Below are 24,459 nucleotides of genomic sequence, written 5' to 3' on the forward strand. Positions count from 1 at the left end.
ACTTTTTTATCTAATCATATTCTCAGAAAAGAAAGGTTTCAGGGTATAGATCAATACATTTTTATTAATTCTGACAAATCACTGAAAAATTATTTGAAAAGTGCATCTTGAGATACTAAAATATAAGACAGACAACATCAGAAAATACAATTATTATCACTCAACATGACTCCTTTAAATGCAATTATATTAGTTTGCATGTATGAATTAATTTCTAATAGATTCTTTCCAAAATTTGTCTTCCTTATTCTTCATACTTCTGAGGAACTATGTTACTGTGAAGTTATAATAATAAGACATATAAATCCTAAATCAAATTGGTCTGACCATGTGACCCTCCTCCTATTTTCAGTCCATAAATTCCAGTGGCTCTGTTACCTCCAGGATCAAAAATAACATCCTCTGTTTGGCTTTTAAGCCCTTCATAATGTAGGTCCTTCCTACCTTTCTATTATTCTTCCTACATCTTCCTCCTCACTCACAACTTACATCTAAAAATATAAGCAAGTACTATAGCAGAAAACAAAAGCTGCCTAAACATTAGACTTTAGATGCCACAGAACTCACTCATGTGTCAGAACAACTGTCTTTTGATTGTAACTTACATCTCGGAGTTGAGTCACTCCACTTGCTGTCCTTGCCAGTGTGACGAGTTCATCTTGCATCTTATCCACCCAGGACTTGATGCTGCAGAGATGAGAAAAAAGAAAGGATGTCCCATCAGATCAATGGCAATTGACTATGAAGATCACAAACACAAACAGAAGCTGACAGTTTATACCTATGTCACAGATTGATCCTGAAGTCCCCTGGATATGGAAAGGAATCTGTTTTCAATAGAGTCTCTTTTCCTTCTTTGCTTCCTTCACCCTCCCCTCTAATTACATAAATATATGTTTGTTTGTTTGCAGGTAATCCTGTGAAGATTCAGATATAGCTCAGAATCAATGAGGTCTGGGAATAGCTTAGAATGATAGAACTGTAGGATTTTGGAGGTAGACAGGGATCTTAAGAGATCATACGATCCAACCCAGTGGATAGAGCATTGGGTCTGGAAGTTGGGAAGACTCAAGTTCAAATCTGACCTCAGATCAGGAGTGGGGAACCTGTGGCCTCGAGGCCACATATGGCCCTCTAGGTCCTCAAGTGAGGCTTTGTGAGTACAAGTTGCAGAACAAATCATTTTATTAAAAGGATTTGTTCTGTGAAGTTTGGATTCAGTCAAAGGGCTGCACAGGTGGCCTCGAGGCTACAGGTTCCCCACTCCTAACTCAGACACTTACTAGCTATGTGACCCTAGGCAAGTCAGACCTCTGTCCACCTCAGCTTCTTCAACTGTCAAATGGTGATAATAATTGTATCCTCTTCACAGGGTTATTATGAGGATCCAATGAGATAATAGATGTGTAATGTGCTTAGCATAGTGCCTGGCACATAGTAGGCATTCAATATATGTTTCTTTCCTTCTCTCTTAATTTTCCAGATGAGAAACTAAGACTATTTGAGCAATTTGGTGATGGTTACATGGAAAATATGAATGGTGATAGGAGCTGTAGAACTTATATCTATTGATTCTGAGACATACAGGAAAAACAAACAGACAAACAGAAAACGTTGACTGCTTCATATTTATTAAGAGTCCACAGTGTTTTCAGCATTGCACAGAATTTATCAAATAGCCATTCATTCTCATTCAGCTTAAATTTAAAAGCAACAGATCTAGTAGGCATCTTAAGCTGTACTTAATGGACTTTCACATAGGCCTCCTAGATGATAAAATTCTAGGAGTCCAAAGACCCAAGTCCCAATCATTGCTCTTTTATGGAAGGGTAGTATAATCTCATCCAAGTCTGTCTTTTCTAACCTTGCTGAACTTCCAGACCATTCATCTCTAAGATGGGAATGATATCTCCTTCATGAGAAGTCAATGATAAAATATACTATGTGAAACTTCTTTGAACATAAATTAAATATTACCAAAAATATAAAGTATTGCTATAATTATTACTATCATATGGTTACATGTCTATAATTATTATATATGTGAGATGTTTTAGTGTTGCACTTATAATACCTCTACACTTAAGAAAAATATACAACAATAGACAGAAATTAATTTCCCAGTAGCACAGACTATTATTGTCCTCTTGAAACTTTACCTACTTGAGAAAATTAGCAACAATTCATACGGCCGTTGGTGGTGACAGTGACTCAATGAATAGTTTTTCCATTCAGATATATGGAATGATAGATTCACGTGTTTATTTTCTTTTCACAATGCAGTATAGTTTTGCTGAATTTGAAATGAATTTTATATTTTTCTATCAATAGTAGACTGAAATTTCTTTCCTTTTGTTTTATGAGATTATGGCTAAAAATTACTTCCACTCTCAAGTACATAGTAGCCAGTATGTGGCAAGATAACAAATGGCAAGGAAAATGATTCTGGGATTAACTATGTATAGTGGATAATTCACACATGAATAAACAAATGTAGATTATAGAGGGACTACTGCTCTTCTCTTAAATTAGGTAAGAGTTTCAAGTGGAAAAAAATCAGGAAAAAGAATTTCTGGAGAAATTAATTCACTTAAGAAATTACCGTATGAAAAAAAATTAAATGGCAAGAGATAAGAGTTAAATGATATACCGAGTACACAAGTGAAATTCAAAAAGAGATGAAATGTCTGAAAATAAGCACAAGTATTTGAATTAGCAAAAGCTAAAAAAAAAGTCAAACTTGGGAGATGAATTTACAAAATATGGAAAAGGAATATGATGATTTCAGTGAAAATGATACGCAAATATATTAGGAGAAAAGGAGGTGAAAATCAAAGAAACCAAAGTTAAGAACATGGCAGGATTGAAAGGTTATGAAAAAAGGAAAGTGAAGTGAGCAAGTTAGAAGAATTAAATTGAAAGATATTCATAATTCTTTAAATAGATTACAACTGTATTCAGTGGTATTCATGATGATTTGTATATTTAATCTCAACCATGTTATAAGTATTAACCTATATGCCTAGCATACTTTTTTTATAGGAAAAGTAATTTTGTCTATTTTTCACAAAAATTAATAAAACTCATAAATTTATGAAATGTAACAGCTGGAAACAGAGCTGGAGTAATCTCAAGTTAGATTGATAAAGGGACCAGGTTCCTGTGTACCCATTACCTCATATTCATAAGCAGTACCAATCAATCATGCAGCATGCTTGAAAGACACAGACATGAGAGCTTGTCTCTCCAATATATTTACTCAAGGTTACTCTCGGGTTGATTAGCTCCTATGGAGTTCCCAGGACCATAAAGGAAGGGAGAATTTTTCAAATCCATTTAGTTGGAAAATCAAAAGGCTGAATAGGCTTGTACAGAAATAAATTTGATTCAGATCTAAACTTTGGTCAGTGCAAAACCTAATCAATTGACAGTCATCTCAACTGCTGTCTTGCCGATGAACTTCAATGACTCCGGAAAAAAGAGTGAGGCTGATAACTTTGTGCAGCTCTGCCTCACTTAAATCCAATTCATGCTCAAGTCAAAACATCACTCCATAATATCATTGGTCCTCCTCAAAAATGAAGGATGAATAACAATGCAAAACTAATCAATAAATGACATAACCAGAACATTACATCTATATCTAAGTAAGCACACTATCACTACCGAAGTGTCACTATTTTGCCTGAAAAACAATTCAGTCTCCTTCTGGCCCCTTTGTCAAAAATTTCCTTGGAAAAAAAGGAAATAGAATTACAAAATAAGGTAGCAAACACATTGTAAAGTAGAGTGATGGGGATCATATGAGCTCAAAGATCCATACTAGCTCTAACCTTCATTCAGAAATACAGAATAATCACAGAAGAAAGAACATCACGTGATGTAAACTCAAGACTACTCTGCCACAATTAAGGTATGTGACCTTAGGCACAAGTTATTTTACCCCTCTGGACCTTAATTTCCTCTATTCTGTAAAATATTTTGGTTTTGACTATATTAGATACCTTTAGTTCTAACATTCCATAATTTTATTTTATTTTATTTGAATGCATAATTTTTATGCATACAACCACATATATGGATAAAATATGGTCAACATAGGCCTCAAAAATTGAGATCCTGCTGACAGAGAAGCTATTTTAAATAAGATGGGTTTTAGGGCCACTGTGGACCACATTTTAAGACCTACTGAATCTATGTAAAAAACTTGCATAAATTCTTAAACAGTCTCATAGGGCTTTAAATTATATGTGATGATTTTACTCTAAAAGCTTTTCATATACAATCATAATCCTTCACCAAAAAATTTCCTAGGGGAATTTTAAAAATGTGTGCATAAGCCTTATTTCTATTTTTTAAAAAAATTTACATGAATTCTAAGGTTATCTTTCAAATATTAAAAGATGATAGAGAATGATATTGATTTTACAACTATTCCCAAAATATTTCATGTAATGCCTCCTAAAAAGGCAAATACACACACATATTACTATTATCCCCCTCCTGAAATTATTTTATATTATCTTGTATATACTTCATATTTACTTGTGCACATGTTATGTTCCCATATCCCCACCGCCACCCCCATACCCATAGTCCCTTTTGAGTGTAAATACTTGGGAGCCTAAAGGGCAGAGGCCATTTTGGCTTCATCTTTATGTTCCCAGCACATAGCACAATACCTTACATATCAAAGGCACATAATTATGCCTAGTATACATATACTGTACATAATACAGACTACCTATTTATAGATATTTATGTGCATTGAGACTTTTAAAGAGAATAAAAAATTTTGGTTTTTTGATAAAGCATGTTCAAATCACCCATATCTTTACAGGGAGGTTTGAGAACAATGAGGCTGATCTCTAACATCCTAAAAACTCAATATCACCTATCAATAACTTCTCACTGAGCAGTTTGCATTCCTGGCATCTTTGATTAACAAAGGGAAACTTCAATTTGCTCACTATTTCTCATTCCTTGAAAGCCATTTCTCATAGGAGACTGATGTACACTGAAGTAAATATTGGTTTTCTTCACTGAGAATGGTAGCCTTTAGAAACATAACTGCTGGACAATACCAACCCTCCAAGATTTCAACTTTTATACACAAGTCACACACAAGTCTTGTTTTCATACACAAGTCTTGTTGTAAAAGCAAGAGCTCTTAAAAACCATGACTACAATAGAAATCTTTATATCTCAAATGCCAAAGCTGTGACTTGTGTGAAAGAAAGAGTCAATTATCAAGAAAAAAAAGTACTTTCTTGCTTTGGAATCTTTCTTTATTCTGAATTATCCATAGACTATCCTGAATTCTTCACTAGGTCTCCAAAGTTACACTAGCTATGCAGTAAACAATGAAGATAAGTTAGAATTTACAACAACCTATAAATATATCTATGTCTCTATATATTAATTAGCACATCTAAATTATAGTTACATATAATATATACTACATATATATGCAAACAAAAATGTGAAGACAACACATGCTCTTGGAATATGGCCATTGTTTTCCTTTCCAGTTTCATAAATGAAAATACAGTAGGCCATTTTGTTGATAAAGAAGACATAGTTGCACATTCCATTTTTCATGATTCTTGGCACTAGGTGTTACATCTGGAGTCAGGAAGACCCGAGTTCAAATCCAGCCTCAGACACTCACTCTCTGTGTGACCCTGGGCAAGTTACTTAATATCTCTGCCTCAGTTTCCTGCCATGTAAAATGGGGATATCACCTAATGCCCAGCGTTGTTGTGAGGATTAAATGAGATATTTGTAAAGTGTTTAGCGTGGCACATAGCACATAGTAGGTACTTAATAAATGTCTGTTCTCCTTTCCCCACATCTTGTTCAATAGGAGAAATGTTCTTTTATGTGGGGATATCAGTAAGCAAGTACTCTTACGAGGTGAGTAAATTATTGTCACCAGAGGTCTGCAAACATGATCTCCCTCATTGACTGCTGGCCTTTCCTTGAGAAGTTTCAGGAAAATTTTTTCTTTATGAGATAGAAGACCTCAGCAAATATCTGAAGGAGCTCTTAGCTTATGACATACATAATCACAGATTCTTGTATAGTTCATATGTCTGACCCATAGATATTGTATGGAAGAAGACTGAAAGAAATACAGAATACATGTATTACTGACCTTTGAACAAAGAACTTAGTATCAGTGAAGAATAAACAAGACAGAGATAGAGAAATAGGTGTCTTTGTTCATGATCTGAAATAGAGGTCATGGGCAAGGCCCTTCACTGAAAATACACAGAATCAGGCTTACCAAGCCTCTGTCTGTAGCAGGCACAATACATTGCTCATTCTTGAAGGTTGTTGTTGTTTTGTTGTGTCAAACTTTTCATGACCTCATGAACCCTGGCATGCCGGGACCTTCTATTCTCCACTATCTCCTGAAGTCTGTCCAAGTTCATGTTCCTTATTTCTATGACACTATGTACTCATCTCACCTTCTGTAATCCCCTTTTCCTTTTGCCTTCAATTTTTCCCAACATCAGGGTCTTTTCCAATGAGTTCTCATTATGTGGTCAAAGTATTCAAGCTTCAGCTTCAGTATTTGATCTTCTAGTGAGCAGCATGACTTAATTTCTTTAAGTATTGAGTGATTTAATTTCTTTGCTGTCCAAGAGATTCTCAAATGTCCTATCCAGCACCATAATTTGAAAGTATCAATTCTGTGGCTCTCAGAAAACCTTTGTCGGCAAGGTGATGTCTCTTCTTTTTTCAGTATGCTATCCAGATTTGCCATAGTTTTACTTTCAAGGAGCAAGTATTTTTTTTTTTCATTTCAAGGCTGCAGTCACTTTCTGCAGCAATCTTTGAGCCCAAGAGTATAAAATCTAACACTGCTTCCATTTTTCTCCATTTGCCAAGAAGTGACGGGACCAGTTGCAAGGATCTTAGGTTTTTTAATATTAACCTTGAAGCCAGCTTTTATACTCTCCACTTTGACCCTTATCAAGAGGTTTCTTAATTCCTCTTCACTTTCTGCCATCAGAGTAGTATCATCCACATATCTGAGATTGCTGATATTTCTCCTGGCAGCCTTAATTCCAGCTTTAGATTCATCTAGCTTGGCATTTTGCATGATATACTCTGCATATAAGTAAATAAGGTGACACTATACAGCATTGTCATAATCCTTTTCCAAACTTAAATCAAGCAATTGCACTATGTTCAGTTCTAACTATTGCTTCTTGGCCCACGTGGAGACAATTAAGATGATCGGGTACTCCCATCCCTTTGAGACTTGCCGCATTTTGTTGTGATCCACATAGTCAAAGGCTTTGGTGTAGTCAATGAAACAGAAGCAGATGGCTTGTTTTTGGTTTTTTGGTTGTTGTTGGTTTTTTTTTTTCCTGGAACTCCCTTGCTTTCTCCATAGTCTTGTGAATGCTGGCAATTTAGTCTCTAGTTCTTCTGTCTCTTCAAAAACCAGCCTGCTCCTCTGGTAATTCTCAGTTCACATATTGCTGAAGCTTAACCTGCAGAATCTTAAGCACAACCTTACTGGTATGTGAAATGAATGCAACTGCTTGCATTCCTTGGCATTGCCCTTCTTTAGGACTACAACACAAACTAATCTTTCCCAATCCTGTGGCCACTGCTGAGTTTTCCAAATTTGCTGGCATGTTGAGTGCAGCACTTTAACAGCTTCCACTTTTAGGAAACTTAAATAGCGCAGCTAGAATTCTTGAAGGACTGAGTCCCTGTTAGCCTGTCCCCATTACATCTTCAGATGACAAAGGTATTCTGTGACTGCTTCCTGTTATCAGACTCTGCAGGGATACAAAGCCTTTCAGTTTAGCAGGTTGGGGAAACTGTGAGGGAGGAAAGAATTGGGGACTAAGAAGAGAGAGGGGATTAAAGAGTAGAGAGAAAAATGTCCATTGATTGGATATACTCTTTATGTAACCTCAATACGTGCTTTTATTGCTACATGTGACAACTAATAATATATTTCATGTGACCTACATATTTTGCCTAAATTTTGGAACTGTTTTACGTTCCATTTTATGTCTTTGCATGTCTAGTCTGCTTCATGAAACAATAAAATAGATATTATTTGTACCTCAATATATAGTGTGATTTTGGCTTATTACCTGTAACTATCCTATATGGTAACTGATGAAGGTTTATGTTGTATACTTAACAGAGAAACCTGGAAAGATCTAAATGGAGTTCATTTTTTTGGAGGTGATATAAAGGGGGAATATAAAAGCCATCTCCGCTGTGAACATTTTATTAAACAAAAAAAGGATTTTTTAGTAAAAAAAAAAGATGTTTTCCTTCTTTTATGACCTTATTTTGGGATGGAGAGAAGAACAATCTAAGCAATAACCTAACAGTTAAAACTCTACTTCCCACTATGCTTGGGGCACGGAAAAGTATCATCCATTGAGGGAAATTTTCCAGATTACATAATTCCAGAATACGGTGATATCATCCTGAAATTCCACGTCTCCCAATGCTTGGGGGTTAAAAAAGTCTCATGACACAAAAGAAATTCTCTAGACTATATATCACAGAAGACTGTGTAAAGAGCCAAAACATGGTGACATCACCTTATAAGTCCTCTTGTTTTGAGAGGAAGCTCTGTGTTATGTTTAAAAGGCACCATGAGAGTTTCACATGGAAAGATGTGAGAACTATATGGAAGGAACACAGCCAGTGGTAATGAAGAGAACTGAACAAACTAAAGCCATTTTGACAGAGAGGAACTGTTGTTGACCATACCATGTATTCTTGGGACCATAAAAATGGTTACATGCCTTTTATCAAGAGCTTTCAACAGTCATAAAACCTCCCTCCCCCTGCCCCCATTCAATGAAACTGGAGGGGAAACTGATAGGCAGAAAAACTTTGGAATGATGTTTCAACATAGTGATTTCAACAGTGCTTTTCCATGTATGTTTGGGCCACATAGGGTTTAAATATAAAGTTGATTAGCATTTACTTGGAGGCAGGTGAAATGGTAGCCATTGGTATGTGGGTACAGAAAACATTAATTAAATTCCTTGTTACATGCTTTGCTATTCTATTTTAATTAAACAACTTCTTGCTTTTGAATCCTTATGTTATTCAATACAGTCTGGTATAGAAAGTATATTAGGAGATCTTCAGGCATGGTTCTGAACAGTTGATGACTCAAACAACTCTAAATCTAAGTATAGCAAAGAGAGTTGCTACAATACAACGTGTTTTGGTTAATCCTGTCCCTTCTTCATCACCATCATACTCTAATAACTCCTTGGCTTTGCACACATTGAAATTTGTTATTCTTCATTCTGATAAAATTGGAGACAGACTTAGAACAGATGGAAGATAATTAAAAGGTCTAGTGGTCACAGCCATAAAAAATGAATATTTAGATATGTTGTTATTAAACCTTAAATGACGGTGATAAAGGTATTAAATATTTGGTTTATGAATCTGGCCCTTTGACTGCTTCCTTTTAGATATCTCCTAGCATAAAATTCTACTCCACCAAAGAACCCCAGAAGTTTGTCTATGACTTTGGTTTTAGAGAACTGCCTGTGGGCACTGAGAAATTAAATACCTTACCAATGGAAGCATAGATAATGAGTTGTTAGAAGCAGAACTTGAACTCAAGTCTTCCTGACTCCAAACTAGGCTTCCTACTTACAATGCCACTAAAATAAATTAGCATTTTAATTAATATATATGCTATTAATCTGATAGATAATATTTATAGAAAAAGCTTCAAAGAGTGTAACACTGGCAAATATGCTTATTTCTCTCTGTTATCCACAGCAAAGAAAAGTCTAATTTCTGGGTTTAACTATCTACAAAAAAGAGATGATGCTTTTTAGGGTAACTGATGCTAGTTATCCTAAGTGCTGATATAGTGTGCCTAGAGAAGTTAGTTTGAAACCTCAAATTTTATGAGCAAATGCTTATTTTCTCTATCATATACTGTTTTGAAATTAACACACAATTGGCTTTCAAGAAATCACAGAAGCATAAAATTTTTAAAGTTGGAAGGAATCTCAGAAGTCATCTTCTCCAAGGATTATTTAAAAAAAAAAACAAATAATCCCTACTACAAAATGGTCATCCTGCCTCTGACTGAAGATACCTAATGAAAAAGAACTTACTCCTACGGCAATCCATTCCAATTTAGAGAAGTCTAATTGTAAGTTTGTCCTGTCATTGAGCCTCAATTTCCCTTTGGGAATTTCTTCCTATCGCTATTTATTCTTCCCTCTGGGGCCAAAGAGAACAAGTCCAATTGCTCCTGGAAGTCCTTCAAATACTTGAAGAAAGCTATCCTGTCCCACAGAAACTTCTCCTAAGTAAGAAGAATGCTATATATTGATTGATTTTCTATACCTATGCAAATTAAAGTGACCACTTTACTCATTCACAACCCACGACAATATTCACTTAGAAAAGTCTCTACTTTTGGTTAAACTTTGCACTTAGGAAAAGAGTACAACTTTGATTTAGTTTTGAGTAGACAAACTTAACGATGCAACTCCTTTTGCTGTTTCTTGTATTGGAATTGCCTGTAATTTGACTTTTAGGAAATATATGATTTAAAACTAAAATTATATTTTTCAAGAAATAAAAAAAAGATTCAAGGGTTTTTTTTTTTGCAGGGGTGGGCATATGGGCAAACAGACAGCAGAGACAGTAAACTTAGAACAAAACAAGTGCAAGTATTTATTAAGCACTTAACTATGTACCAGGCAGGCACTGTGCTAAGGTCAGGATAGAAAGAAAGACAAAATCATGGTCCATGCCCTAAAGGAACTCATATGGTAATGGTGGAGATATCATGCAGGTAACTATATACAGGATACATATAAGATATCTATGATACAAATAGAAGGCAGTTTCAGAGAGAAGGCACAGAGAATGGGCATGGGATGGGAAGTAGCAACAAGAAGGCCAGAGCCACTGGATCTATCACCCTCCCACAGAAGAATAGAATGTTTGAAGTCTGAAAAAGTAAGAAGGGATCAGGTCTTGAAGGGCTTTAAAAGCAAAAGTTAAACATTCCATTGTTTAAGGAAGAAGTCTAAGATTTTGTCTCCTTAAGCCTATTGAAGTTATTTTTGAAAAAAGTACAAAAAATTTTTCATCTAGGCTCAGGCATGAGTCAACACTGTGATCTACACTCCTGCCCACAATTGAACTATGACTTAGAGAAAAGGATTAGGAGCATGGTGCTGGCTGGTGCTGGTGTCACTGTTTTGGGCAGGCAAAGGAGATTACAAAAATAGTTTTTTTTTTCTTCCCACACTGAGTCACTGTATTTTAGCCTCTGTGAACTGTGATTAGGGTGATAATGGTACTTGTGGGGGTGGGGAACCTTCCCCACCTGTGGCTTCGAGGCCTTCAGTCAAAGGGCCACACCTGAGGACCTAGAGGGCCACATGTGGCCTCGAGGGTGCAGGTTCTCCACCCCTGTACTACACTATGTGTTCAAAAGGGAAAGGTATGGGGTAGGTTTTCCCACAAATAAGGAAATTAGGTTGGGAATGGAGTTCTGCACGCTGCTGGAGACCATGCCTTGAAGCACCATTCCTGCATGATTATAACAAAATATTGTTCTCCAAACTTGTAACTAAAAGTGATGAGTGTGTTCATCTGCTTCAAGGTGATGGAAAAGCAGCTTCAGATAAAAGGTAGTATGCAAAATATAAATATCCTATTCTGAAATATGAAGGAAAAATAATCATCATATATAGTTTCAAAAGGTAAATGTCCACTAAAGACATCCAACTATTTATTGCTTAACATATAAGGAAACAAATTACTTCATGTATATAATGGGTATGATACTGCTGGCGACCTCAACAGGTAGGGGCTGGGGGTTGGAAGAAAATCTGGAAAAAACATCAAAATATATGTTAAAAATAAATAAATATAGCATATAAGCAAACCTGTCTGCACATTGATAGTTCAATTTTAATTAAACAAGCATTGCTTCTAGCTTATTATGTATATGACACTTTACAAGATGATAGGCATAGATAAAAAACAGCACAGACTTTGCCCTCAAGTTGTTTGGATCAGGAGGCCAGCAAAACTCCCCAGTGGGACTGGAACTAGATTAAAATATAATTAGAAATATTTAACAAAATAAGTAAAAATAAAATCAAATATTGATAATATGTATATGTGGTTTTCTACGTCATTATTGGCCCACAGGAATCTTTACATATAGTTCAGTGGTCCCATTTCTATTTGACTTCAACACCACTGGGTTTTGTCCCTTATTAAAGTGGTTAAAACATGTACACAAATAAAAGTAAGATATGGTAGAATATGCAAAATGAAAGAGGAGAAATAGAGATGAATTGCTTTTAAGAGGAAGAGAAATAATAACATTCAGTTTGGAATGAGTGAAAATTGTATGGAGGAGGCGGCACAAGATTTGGGCTTGGAAAAAGAAAAGGGTTTTACCAAATCTTGGAGGCAGGAAAGAATAAGAAAAGATAAAAGAAGACTCTAAATCCCTTAGCTCCACCTGTAGTTCTAAAACTGAATATGGGATAGGGATTAACATGAAATAAGGCTAGTAATACAGCAGGGGGCAAGTTGTGGAGGGCTTTCCTTAATTTCCAAATATGGAATTTTTATTTTATCCTATAGACAGTACAAAACTACTTAATTTTTTGAAGAGGTAAGTAACATGGCCAGACTTTTCCATTAGGATAATTATTTTGAAAGAATATGTGAAGAGACTAGAAGGGTCTAGATGATAATACAGTTAGAGAGATTTAAAATGACATAAATGATAGGATCCGATGAGGAGTCATTAACTAAACAATTTCAACTGGGAAGGAAAAAAATCATTTGTCTGCTACTTTTTACTATTCAACTTTTTAAAAAATACTGAATTACAAGAGGGCAAATTGTAAGCATGGGGTTGATTTGGTCATTCAATTAATTACCCAGGTCCAGTGTATAATATCATTACCAGATGAGAATATATCTCAACGGAGTTAATCAATCCTAAGTGAACTAGGTATGAACAAGGTTTTGATATCCTCAGCATAACAACTAGGTGCTACAGAGAGTCCATTAATTGGTTGAGGGATTTAGTTATGCCCTGTGAGCTAAAACTGTTAATCTAGTTTGGAATACAAGATTTGGGGTCTGGCAGCTCAGGTTAGAAGCCTCCACTAAATATCTGAGAAGGGATCAACTGGTAATCATTGGGAAAAGCCCACTGGTGGGAGCTGATGAGCTACAGTATTAGAAAGACATCCCTCCAATCTCTCTGGCTTACTCTTAAACCTGGAGGGGAATGAATAGCATCTGAGATCTGGGGATCCAATCTACCAGTATGAGAGAAATTTGAAAGACTAGCTCTAGTGCATGTGCTACACATAGATGGAATACTTCTCAAAACTGCAAATCATAAAAGTTAGTGCTAGGTAATGCATTAGATCAAAGAGTCTGGATGAAAAAAAAAACTCACTGGGCTTGATAGTTCAAATTTAGTACAATGAAATATAATAGGAAAAAAGTAGAGTTCCATACTCAAAAAAAAACCCTTCACAAATACAAGCTAAAGTTGGGGGTAGGAAAGGATCACAAATAAGAAACATTTCCTATTTAAAATGCTACAGGAACTTCAGTAGACTACAATGTCAATATGTGTCAACAGTGAAATAGCAGCTGAAAAATCAGTGCTGGTCTAGGATGCATTAAGCGGGACAGTGTTGAGAAAGAGGGAGGTAATAAAGGTTTCTACTAAACCCTGCTTCGGTCAACTACATCAGGAATATTGTGATCTGTTTGGGACATCGTCTTTTACAAAATACAGAAAAGTCAAGGCTTGCCTAGAATAAGACAACCAGGAGAGGAAAAGATTAAGGAAGTGCCATAAATGGAGAAAATGGGAATACTTCAATTGGAGAAGAGACTTAAAGGGGACATGGTAACAATGTTGATGTATCTGCAGGCCTGACATGTAGAAAAAGGATGAGGTGTGTTCACCTTGCCACTACAGGGAAGAACAAAATCAATGGATGGAAATTACAAAGGGGAAATTAAGGCTTGAATTAATGGTTAAATTAGTTAATTGTTAAAACTGGTAAAAATGAAATATTTGAAGAATAGAGAGTTCACTGCTTTTAGAGGTGTTCAGGCAAAAGCCAAATGATGACTTTTGGGGGATTTGTTTCTTTTCCACATACTAGTTTGACTAGATGACCTCTTACATTATGGAAGAAGAGTGGCAGGCAACCAATTAAGAGGCTATAAATAGTACAAGTGAGAAGGGGTGATACTATGAATAAAGATGGCAGCAGTGTTACGGAACCATATTGGCAAAGATATTGCGGATACATAATTGACATGACAGCACATGTGAGGAAAATGGGGAGTTTTGAGTCTGAGTAACTGAAACGATAGTGAGACCATTAATTGAACAGTCTAGAAAATGAAGGGTCAAATGGAATAAGACAAAGTATTTAGTAAGATGAAAAGGGGAGGTTGGGAGGACTGATTAAGGAGGGAATAAATGTCATAAGTTCAGTTTCTGATGTATCGATTTACTAGTGGAAAATCCATGTGGAGATTCTCAGCATACACTTTGAAATCTGGTAGTTGAGGCAACAATAAGTCATAGAAAACAATTTTTAAGTAACTTAGCTTCAATTGTCACTGTTATATTTTAGTTTTTTTTCCACAGATAAGTATTTGGTAAAATAGAATCTTGGAGTATAAATTTGGCATGTAATGGCTACAGATAATCAAAGACCATATAATAATGTTATTGTACGCAGCATGATAGATAACACACAAAATTATTCTCAATTTGCACCATTCTCTGTAATGGTAACAGCCTAGATCTAAAAAAAAAGCTTTCTGGATATGAAATGCTTTAAGGATTTTAGTTTAGAGAAATTACATATATGTACAAGAATATAATATATTCATGCTAGTAAAAATAGTAAGATATTATCCTTGAGTGAAGGGGACAAAGTTTACTACCAACATTTGTATCTTAACTGAATAATATTTATGTTTAATTGCTTGGACAAACATAAATATTATTTTAATTTCCTTTTTGCTCTCTCTTTTATTGCTTTTGTTTGTCTGATGTGCTCCAGAAAGTTCTTGTTTTATATTTTATCACAACTAAATGTTCCCTTTTCCAATTTGATACCACACTCTTGCATTCATTCTTACCCCAACTAGCCATTCTTTTACTTAGGTTTATTTAGCTAACCTTTTGTGCCCCAGCTGCAGCAATTTGCTTTCAATCTTCTTAGACAACAAGTGAGCAACTCTCTTTAGGGCTGATTTAATGCAGTTCTATGAATTATCTTGGTGGGAGCAGGAGAGAAGCAACAAAGAGTGCCCCAGGGCAAGAAAGCTCTGTTTTTCTCCTCCAAATTCATAGCTAGTAAAACCCACTACATTAATTTCCAAGTCCATTGTTGACCTGCATCTCCTACAGGGCAGCACAACATGATAGTATTGTTTCCACAAGTCAACCAATTTGGATCTTTAATTGTTTATTATAATTAGAAAATATTATATTAAGTCTTTTTTAACTTTTTAAGTATTTTACCTACTCTGCAGCCAGATCAGAATATTTTAGATTATCCAAGTCAAATATAAGTTTAATTCAACCTATCTTTAACACTATAATAATTACTTTTCCTTCTGACTTTAGACTACAAGACCTTTAAAAGTAGTAGTTTCACAATCTACTCAGGAAAAACCAAATGGATGAAAAATATTCTTTGTCTAAGCAATGTTATTCAATTTGATGAGCAGCCTAGTGGACTAGACCAGTGAACTAGACTGGAATCTTGGTCACACGATGAAAATTTAAAATAAATTGAGGCCAGAATTGAAGGAAGGGAGTGGGCTGTATTATACTGGAAATAGTGTAGCACCTTCCTTATACATATATAAAGTATTTCATTTTTGCCTTGTATCGCCTGCACCTAGTATAAATCTATAAAGATAGACAATTATTAAATGCATTTTCATTCATCCATTAATAACTGTTTGTTCAATTGAGTGTTCCACTGATGATGTTATATGGCTGCTAATCAAAGAATGCCATGATCTCGAAGTAATTAATATCTTGCACGACTAAAAGAATAATGAAGAGACCCAGAGATGGCACAAATAGAATGTAACAGATTGAAAAGATGAGCATATCAAACAAAAAAAGTACAAATGGAACAGTAGGCTAGCCAGTCACATAAAGAAAATGAGTGATAAGAGGTAAACAGCCCAAAAGGGCTACATTGAAAAGGAGGACCTTCTGAAGATTTTTAGGCATGAACTTTGAAGAATCACCTCCCTTGACTTACTGAGTTATTCATACCTTTGGGTCAGCTAAGCGGCACAGCAGATAGAGCGCTAGACCTGGATGTGGAGTCAGACAGACCTGAGTTCAAATGTGATATGGGATACTTGATAGTTGTGTGACCCTGAGCAATTCACTTAACTTCTTAGTTTGGGGAAAGGGATGACAGAAGGAGGGGAGAGATAGAATAGAGGGAAGATTAGGAGAAGGGGTATTCAGAATGCATGCCATCTTGGGGTGGGAAGAGGGATGAGATGGGGAGAAAATTTGGAACTCAATCTTGTGGAAGTGAATGTTGAAAACTAAAAATAAATAAATAATTTGAATTAAAAAAAACTTATCTTAGTTTCCCTATCTGTAAAATGAAAATAATGACAGCACCTATCTCAGAGGTGTATTGTGAGGATCAAAGGAGAAAATATTTGTAAAGAACTTCGCAGACTTTAAAGTGCCATAAAGACTAGCTACTATTATATCATAATATAGCAGAAAGAGCTAAAGTATTCATGGTTAACTAAAACAAAATCTCTAGGATTTTTCTGGGATAGGACATACTTTATTTTTTTGGCAATTAGCTGAAAATATTTAGAAGTCTACAAAACGGCTTAGACAGTAACTATCTTCCATTGGACCCTTTCAAGCAAGGATGGGCTCGAATCAGCTCAGATTGGATCCTTGGAGCTGGTTAAGATTTCCACATTTATTCTAAGGAAGGATGCAAATATTGAAAATAAGGATTTGATTGTTTTTTAGATGGCAACAAGGTGATGAAGAAAACTTTATTTCTTGGTACTTCTCCAAAGGCACCTTTAACTCCCACTAATCAGAATAGCTTCTCTAATTTTCCTTATGCTGCTCTCTTCCTTGGAATAAGCTCCTCTTTTTTTTTTTAACTTATTCAAATTCTATTACTCCTTCTGTGCTTTGCTTTGAATTCCAGACCCTCTGTGTGCTTTCTCCAATTCCCAACAAAATTCACTTATCTCCCTATCCTCTGAACTACAGCAACATTTTTTAAAGCTGGCACCAGATAATATTTTATACTGTTCTTTAATTCTTTCACATTTATTAGTTTTGTTCCCCCAATTAGATTAAACTCCTAGAGGGAAGGTTCCAGTGCTTATACTTCTGTATTCCCACAAGCAAGTTGGTATTTATTGAACAACTGCAAAGTAATCACTATGCTAGACCTTGAGGGCATAGGAAAATGCAGGCACACAAATTGTGTTCACAATCAGTGTTTCCTGAGTGCTAATGATCAGACTTTTAACCAGTCTGCAAACAAGAGTGCTAGCCCACCTAGGTGGGTTTACATCCCAGCTCCCATACAAAATAGCTGTGGGACAGAAGCAAGTGACAGCCTCTTTGAACTTCATTTCCTCCCCTGCTAATAACTGGAATAATAATACTTGCACTAAGTACATCACAGAATTGTTGTAACAATTTCTGAAGCTTATATGAAAGAAGGATTCGAGACTTCTGTCAGCATTTGACACACTCACAGTGTAGGACCTCTGTCTACTAACACAAATCAAATTCTTTGGTGTGCCGAGGGTCACACAGCTGGCAAAGATCAAAGGTGAAATGTGGAGGTCTTCCTCCCTGACTTCATTATGCCACCTCTTTATATGTATCTTATAAGCTTAAAAGAGTTATATGGACATGTCGTTGCTGACTACGAAGCATGATGTTTAACACACAGTAAACGCTTGTTTGCTGACTTGATTGTTATGACTTTCTAAAAATAAAAAAAATTTAAACTCCAAACCAATACGTAAAGAAAAATTCACCCTAAGTCAATGTACCTAATGTGAACAAGCCCATTGTATTGATCAGTTTCTTAGGCAGACTAAGTCATGCTTGGGCATAAAGTGTGCTTGCACGCAAACACACACGTTACAATTAAACTCTAACTGGCAGACAGCTGGAAATATTCTGCAGTGGTTTCAAGGAATTTAATGATCATAATGTTTTGCTTATTCGGTGTGTTCCTTTGATCAACCTAAATAGTAACAAAACATAATGGTGATTCCCCCAAATCATAGAAAAATACAACACGTATTGCTTAATTTTAGTCACAAGACTAACACTGAGTAACAAAATGACTTTTAATTTGCCTGTTCCTGGAAATAAGAATGATTTAGAACTTATTTGCCTGAGAAGATTATTTTTTTTTCATAGATACAATCATTGAAAAACTGGGTTCATTGTTTGGCCTGAATGCAGTCAAAGTTTATCAAGACTAAATGTGTCTTTGGTAGAGAGGCTTTGTCAAACATAAGCATGAAGCCCCAAAGCTGTCTTCACCAAAAATCACAGATTCTGAATTCAAAATAAGACCAATCACTTCTTGTTCTAAGAAAAGTTCTAGAAAGGAAATGATATGAGAGTTCTTTTATAAAGTGTCCATTAGTTTAAAAGTTCCTTGGGAAGGCTCTATATTTAATTGATGTTTGAATTACTTTCAAAGAGAAAATGTTCTGACAATAGTAAAATCAAAGCAAAAGATCTGATTCATATCTCACCCTGCTCTATAGTCTACAGGCCTTTCAGAAACCTTAGGATAGGAAAAAAAAATAGAGAGTATGTAGAACAACAATCATACTGGCCATTTTTAATACACATAGCTCACATAACATTCACATATCTATCATCTTCAAATATTAACATAGATTTGGCCATTAACTCAGTGACAAATGAGTAACAAATGAATATAAATGTTTACACTATTGAAGAATTATATATGTGTTATGTATGTGTGAATATGTGTATGTGCGCACTGGATGTATGTATGCATACATTCAGTGGTTTGCTGGTACATGTTTAATGATCAGCTCTCAAAAACTGTACTCACCACATATTTCATGAGCTCCAACTGCATTATTAACATTTTATCCATTACTTTCCAAGTTTAGGCAATCAACAAAACAACAAATCAAACCTTGATCAGCAGCATTTGCTGATTTCCAAGGTGTAAATGCTCATGATGAAAATTTAACAATCAGTTTTTGTGAGGCTGTGTTGGTATGTATCTGTGTATATATGTGGGTGCATGGGTGGCATTTATATGTGTGTATATGTATGTGTATATATGTAAATGTGTATGTATATATAATTATACCTTTATATACACATACATAACTATACCTTTATATACACATATATACACATATATGTACATATATACATATATGCATGCATACATACATACATACACTCACATATACATAGATGGATAGATAGATATAGATAGATGGATAGATAGATAGATAGATAGATAGATAGATAGATAGATAGATAGATAGATAGATAGATACTCATATGCAACAAGGTGTAGTGGATACAGATCCGGAGGGAGAAAAAGGAAAGCCTATATTTCAATCCCACCTTTGATATACCGGCTCTGTGACTGGGCAAGCCAGTTAACCGAGTGTCCCAGGCCACTCTACAACCCTGTAAGCTGCAAAACAGGTGCTTATGTATGTTGGTAGAGAGACTCTCCTCATTTTCTCACTGGACGTTCATTAAACCAATGAAATCACAGGTCAAGAAGGAAAAAAAAAGGATATACACATAGATAAATGTATAGATAGATGGATGGATGGATACACACACACATATATATGCATACCTATTTAATTTTAACAGCTCATGCTAGAGAATTTAGTTATGATACATTCTGGATTCAGAACAACAGCTTTGGATCACAACTAATATTCTCATTATTAAACATCCGAGTATAATAGAGTCACTATGAAGTATTCTGTTTCCTAACCTGCCCCACTGATATATGGGAAACATTACATAGAACTCTTAAGAAAATTATTTAGGAAAAGAATGTTTCCTTCTCAATTAAAAGAATATTACTTTTACATGGCATGAGAAAGTTGGATCTTACTCAGAAACTGATAATTCAACTAGCTGAATAAAGGACTTGAGGTACGGTCTTCCACAAAAATCTTTTGAATTGTAAGAAAATTCTTTAAGAACACACAAAAGCTCTGATCTGCTCTGTGTTCCTATTCTAAATTAATTTTTATCAAAAATTAATGAAACAAAATACAAAACACTACAACACAAAGTTGTTAATACAAATTTTACATTATCACTGGGGTCACACATATATACATTTAAATCAATTTAATCAACTGTGATTTATCTTTTATATAGCATTTTTGTACCAAGAATGAACATTTATGATAAAATTAAAATACTTTACATTTCAATCTATTCTTATAGGTACCTAGTACACACATATACAATTATTATTTTGTGGCAACATGTCACTGTATAACTATATGTGTATGTGTGTGTGTATATACATTACATGTATTTTTCTTCTCCTCAAGAAACCTAGCATCAGTCCATTTGTCTGATGCTTCTTTCAACTATAGCCCATGGTATAATATCTGTTTGACAGCTGCTCTCAGTCAAGGTTTATTTAACAATCAGGAAGCTGTCACAACAAACATATTAGCCTACAACTTAAAGAGACAGTAACTCTATTTGAAGACAATCAGAAGCCTTGGAGAGTAAAAAGTTATTTTCCCCCCTCTTATTTTTATTATGTGACTCTGAAACACCTATAAAAATGGAAATAGAAATGTGAATTCTAAAGAAGATGAAATGGTAAATATATATCCAGCCCAGGAAGCACACTGCTATTTAATTTTTCTCAATATTTTTGGTGTTTTTAAAATTTTGGTATTTTCAACTTAGGCGATATATTGCAGTATAATTGTTCTCAAATTTCTTGGGTGTTTTAAACCATTACAATCAGTTTTCCTTGCTATTTCTTCCCAGAGAAGAGACTTCATTGTTGCTGTATTCTACTCTAATAGTTTAAGTATGCTGAGGTTTCGAATGATGGACAAAAAATGAAAATGATAAAATGATGGAAGGGCTGAAGGAAATTAGGCACAATGATGAACATTTGGTGGAGCTATCAATTAGTACAGTCAACCTAGAATGTAATTTGGAATTATGTCCCCAAAGACACAAAAATATACCTAACTTTGATCCAGCAATACCAGTACTAGGCTGATACTCCAAAGAGATCAAAGAAAGAAGAAAAGGATCATATGTACAAAAATATGTGAGGTGGGGGAAAACTACACACTATCTATCCCCTCTATTATCAAGGTGGATTCTCAAAAATTAGAGAATGACTGATTAAATTATTACATATGAATATAAAGAAAATCTACTGGGCCACAAGAAATGATGAAATTATAGTTTCAGAGAAAGCTGGGAAGATTTTTTGAATTGATGCAGAGTTGAATGAGCAGAACTAGGAGAACAATTTATACAATAACAACATCATAAATGCAAATATCTATGAAAGACTTAAGAATTCTGATCAATGCAAAGAACAAGCAGGATTTTTCAAAGGACTAATGATAAAGTTTGCTATCCACCTCCTGACAGCCAGGTGATAGGTTCAAGGTGGAGAACGACACAGAAAGGCCAATGAAGGATTTTTTTTTCTTGCTTAAATATGCATCATTGTTACAAGATTTTTTTTAGTTTCTCTTTTTTTTTTTTAATGGGGGATGTGGAAGGAGAGAAAATAAAAGCTTGTTAAAGTGAAAAGTGGATTGAATTTTTAAAATTCTCCAAGGGCAAAACCATAATTTTTCCTTTCATAAAAAGACAATTCTTTTCCTTCTCCCTTCTTAAAGCATTCAATATGCAGACACATACACACACACACACACACACACACACACACACACACACACGTGCGCGCACATACCCCTAAATTCCAGGTAGAAGTAGGTTGTTTTGCTCATTCCTTCCAGCTAGCACAGTCAAGTTTCCATTGGGCATTATGTGTGGTAAATTTTACATTAAGAGTTGTAAATAAATGCTTTTACTCAAATACTACAAAGGTTGATCTTAAAGAAGGTAAGTCATTGTATCATCAAAGTATATAAAAAGGTGTAAAAATTCTAAAAATAAAATAATATAATCAAACTCATTATTTGGAATCAAACTCTTTAAAAAAACTTTAAGGAATTTAACATATATTAATTTAATACAAATTGGACAAATTAATTCATAAAGATCTATTTTAATTATCTTTTGAAAAATGTATTCTGACCTTAAAACAAAAAAATATTGTCATATACAAAAAAAGAAATAAAAGATATATGAATCCATGAATCTTTATTATGCACATCTTGCATATTCCTTTTTAATGGATATTATTAATTTAACATGTCACTTTCAAAGCTTTTTTAATTTATCATGTTTCTTTTTGAATGTGCCTCTATTTGCTCTGTGCATTTTCCAAATTCTTTAATGGCTCTCTTGTCTTTCTTCTCTTTTTATTTTTGAAAACTATTATTAGCTTCTATCTCTCCTCTCAAATAAAAAGAAAAAGGGTAATTAGAATTCCTACAACAAACAATCTGAGTGAAGAGAAAAGAGATACAAAACCAAGACAATTAAAATGAAATATGGTACTGATTTTTTTGTTGTTGTTCAGTCCTGGGTTTTTTTTTCCCCTGCAATAGAACCCTCATTTTGAGGACTGTCTCTGTCAATGTAGGATTGGAACCTCTTTGATAACCTAGAGTCTCAGAGTTGCTTGCAACTTCCATTTATAGACACACAAAATGTGCCATCATGCCCCACCCATATGAAACTTCTTTGTAAGCCATTCTTCTCCCTAAAAGTATAATCTATCAGGATGGCGTGCATTAAATGAGATGGAAAAGAAAAATACTACAAGATTGGATGATTCAGATAGGCACAGTGAAATGTAAACATATTTTTTTCTTCAAATTTCATACTTCAGGTTTTTTATTCCTACTTAGAAAGGACTTTGCCTTAGAATTAGATCATCTGTGAAAAGCTGCAAGACTAAAAGGAGAGGTGATTATACAGATATCTCAAGCATAGATCTCCTTTCTCTACTCAGAACTGAGTGACAAGGACAAATAATTTCTGGTTTTTAAGAAATGTAAATGGTAAGAATAAAGATAAAATATTAAAATTTAGTGATTTATTTCTTTCTAGAAATTACTAAGCCTGCTAGGTTTTGACAAGGGTATGCTAGCAAGTGTTTTAACACCCAGCTCTCCTCCAAAAAAGTATGTGCATGACACTTTTAACTTTAATCTGCATCATTAACATTTTCTCTTATCATTTTCTTAGGGTTAGACAATTAACAAAACAATAAATCAAGCCCTGATCTGTAGCATTTGCCAATTTAACAACAAGACTGCACAGTCTACTTCCAGCCATCTCCAACACACCTCTAGTACTCTCTTTTCTGGTATTCATTCAATTTTGCTAATTCTAGAAAGGGCAGGTAGGTATAAAAACCAAAGAAACAAGATTTCAAATGTGCAGATGGATGAGTGGAAAGCATATGATAAAAACTGGTCAAGTGAGAAAAAAGGTACAGTTTGAAATTTTTTGTAATGCACAACTTGGAAATAACATCTTTAAGAAATATGAAAGAAGACTCCTGGTGCTAACATGGCAGAGTGAGGAAGGAACCCTCTGAAGCCCTCCCTAATTCCCCTCCAGACAACTAGAAAATTGCCTCAGAATTGATGTAGAAGCAGCGAAGCAGCTTACCAGCCCAGCAGGGAAGGTCTGTCTCACTGAGGTTTGAGGAAAACTAGATCCAAGAGCAGCAACAGGCAGCCTCACAGGAAGGGGCCTGCAGCAAGGCTCTAAGCCAGGGGCAATCCACCAGCAGGCCCTACCTATCTGCAAACCAGCAGCCCCCTTAACAAGTGAGCAGTCTGTGCAGCCCAGCAAGGGCCCACAATTCGGTGACTCCGTGCCCAGCACAAGCCACCAGCAAGGCCTTGACCCCACTACTGACCAGTGGTGAAACCTCACTCCAGGGCTGGCCAAAAGAGAGCCTCTGCCCCAGGGCCCACCAGCAGAGAGACCCTGTTTCCATAGTAACCTAGCAGCAGGGCCCCACCCTTGGGGAAGACCAGCAGCAAGATACATCCTCCAGGGTCAGCCACCAGATAGACTCTGTTACCATAGCAACTCAGCAGCAAGCTCCCCTCCACTTCCCCTGGAATAGGCCAGCAGCTAAACTTCACACCCAGGGGAGCCCAACAGGGAGCCCCACCCCCACAACAAGTCAGAAG

The 24,459-nt window shown here is 35.4% G+C and overlaps 1 protein-coding gene across 7 annotated transcripts in view; it reads right to left on the minus strand.

The window, feature by feature from the left end:
- CACNA2D1 (calcium voltage-gated channel auxiliary subunit alpha2delta 1) overlaps nt 1-24,459 on the minus strand; it is a 665,577-nt gene that overhangs the window by 549,098 nt on the left and 92,020 nt on the right. For all 7 annotated transcript variants that reach the window (XM_020984466.2, XM_020984468.2, XM_020984467.2 and 4 more), the window contains exon 2: nt 606-687. In XM_020984466.2, coding sequence (XP_020840125.1) covers nt 606-687 — 82 coding nt within the window. The remainder of the gene's footprint in view (nt 1-605; nt 688-24,459) is intronic.

This window comes from Phascolarctos cinereus, unplaced genomic scaffold (assembly GCF_003287225.1).
Source record: "Phascolarctos cinereus isolate Bilbo 61053 unplaced genomic scaffold, phaCin_HiC Scaffold_1;HRSCAF=81, whole genome shotgun sequence".
NCBI classification, from domain to species: domain Eukaryota; kingdom Metazoa; phylum Chordata; class Mammalia; order Diprotodontia; family Phascolarctidae; genus Phascolarctos; species Phascolarctos cinereus.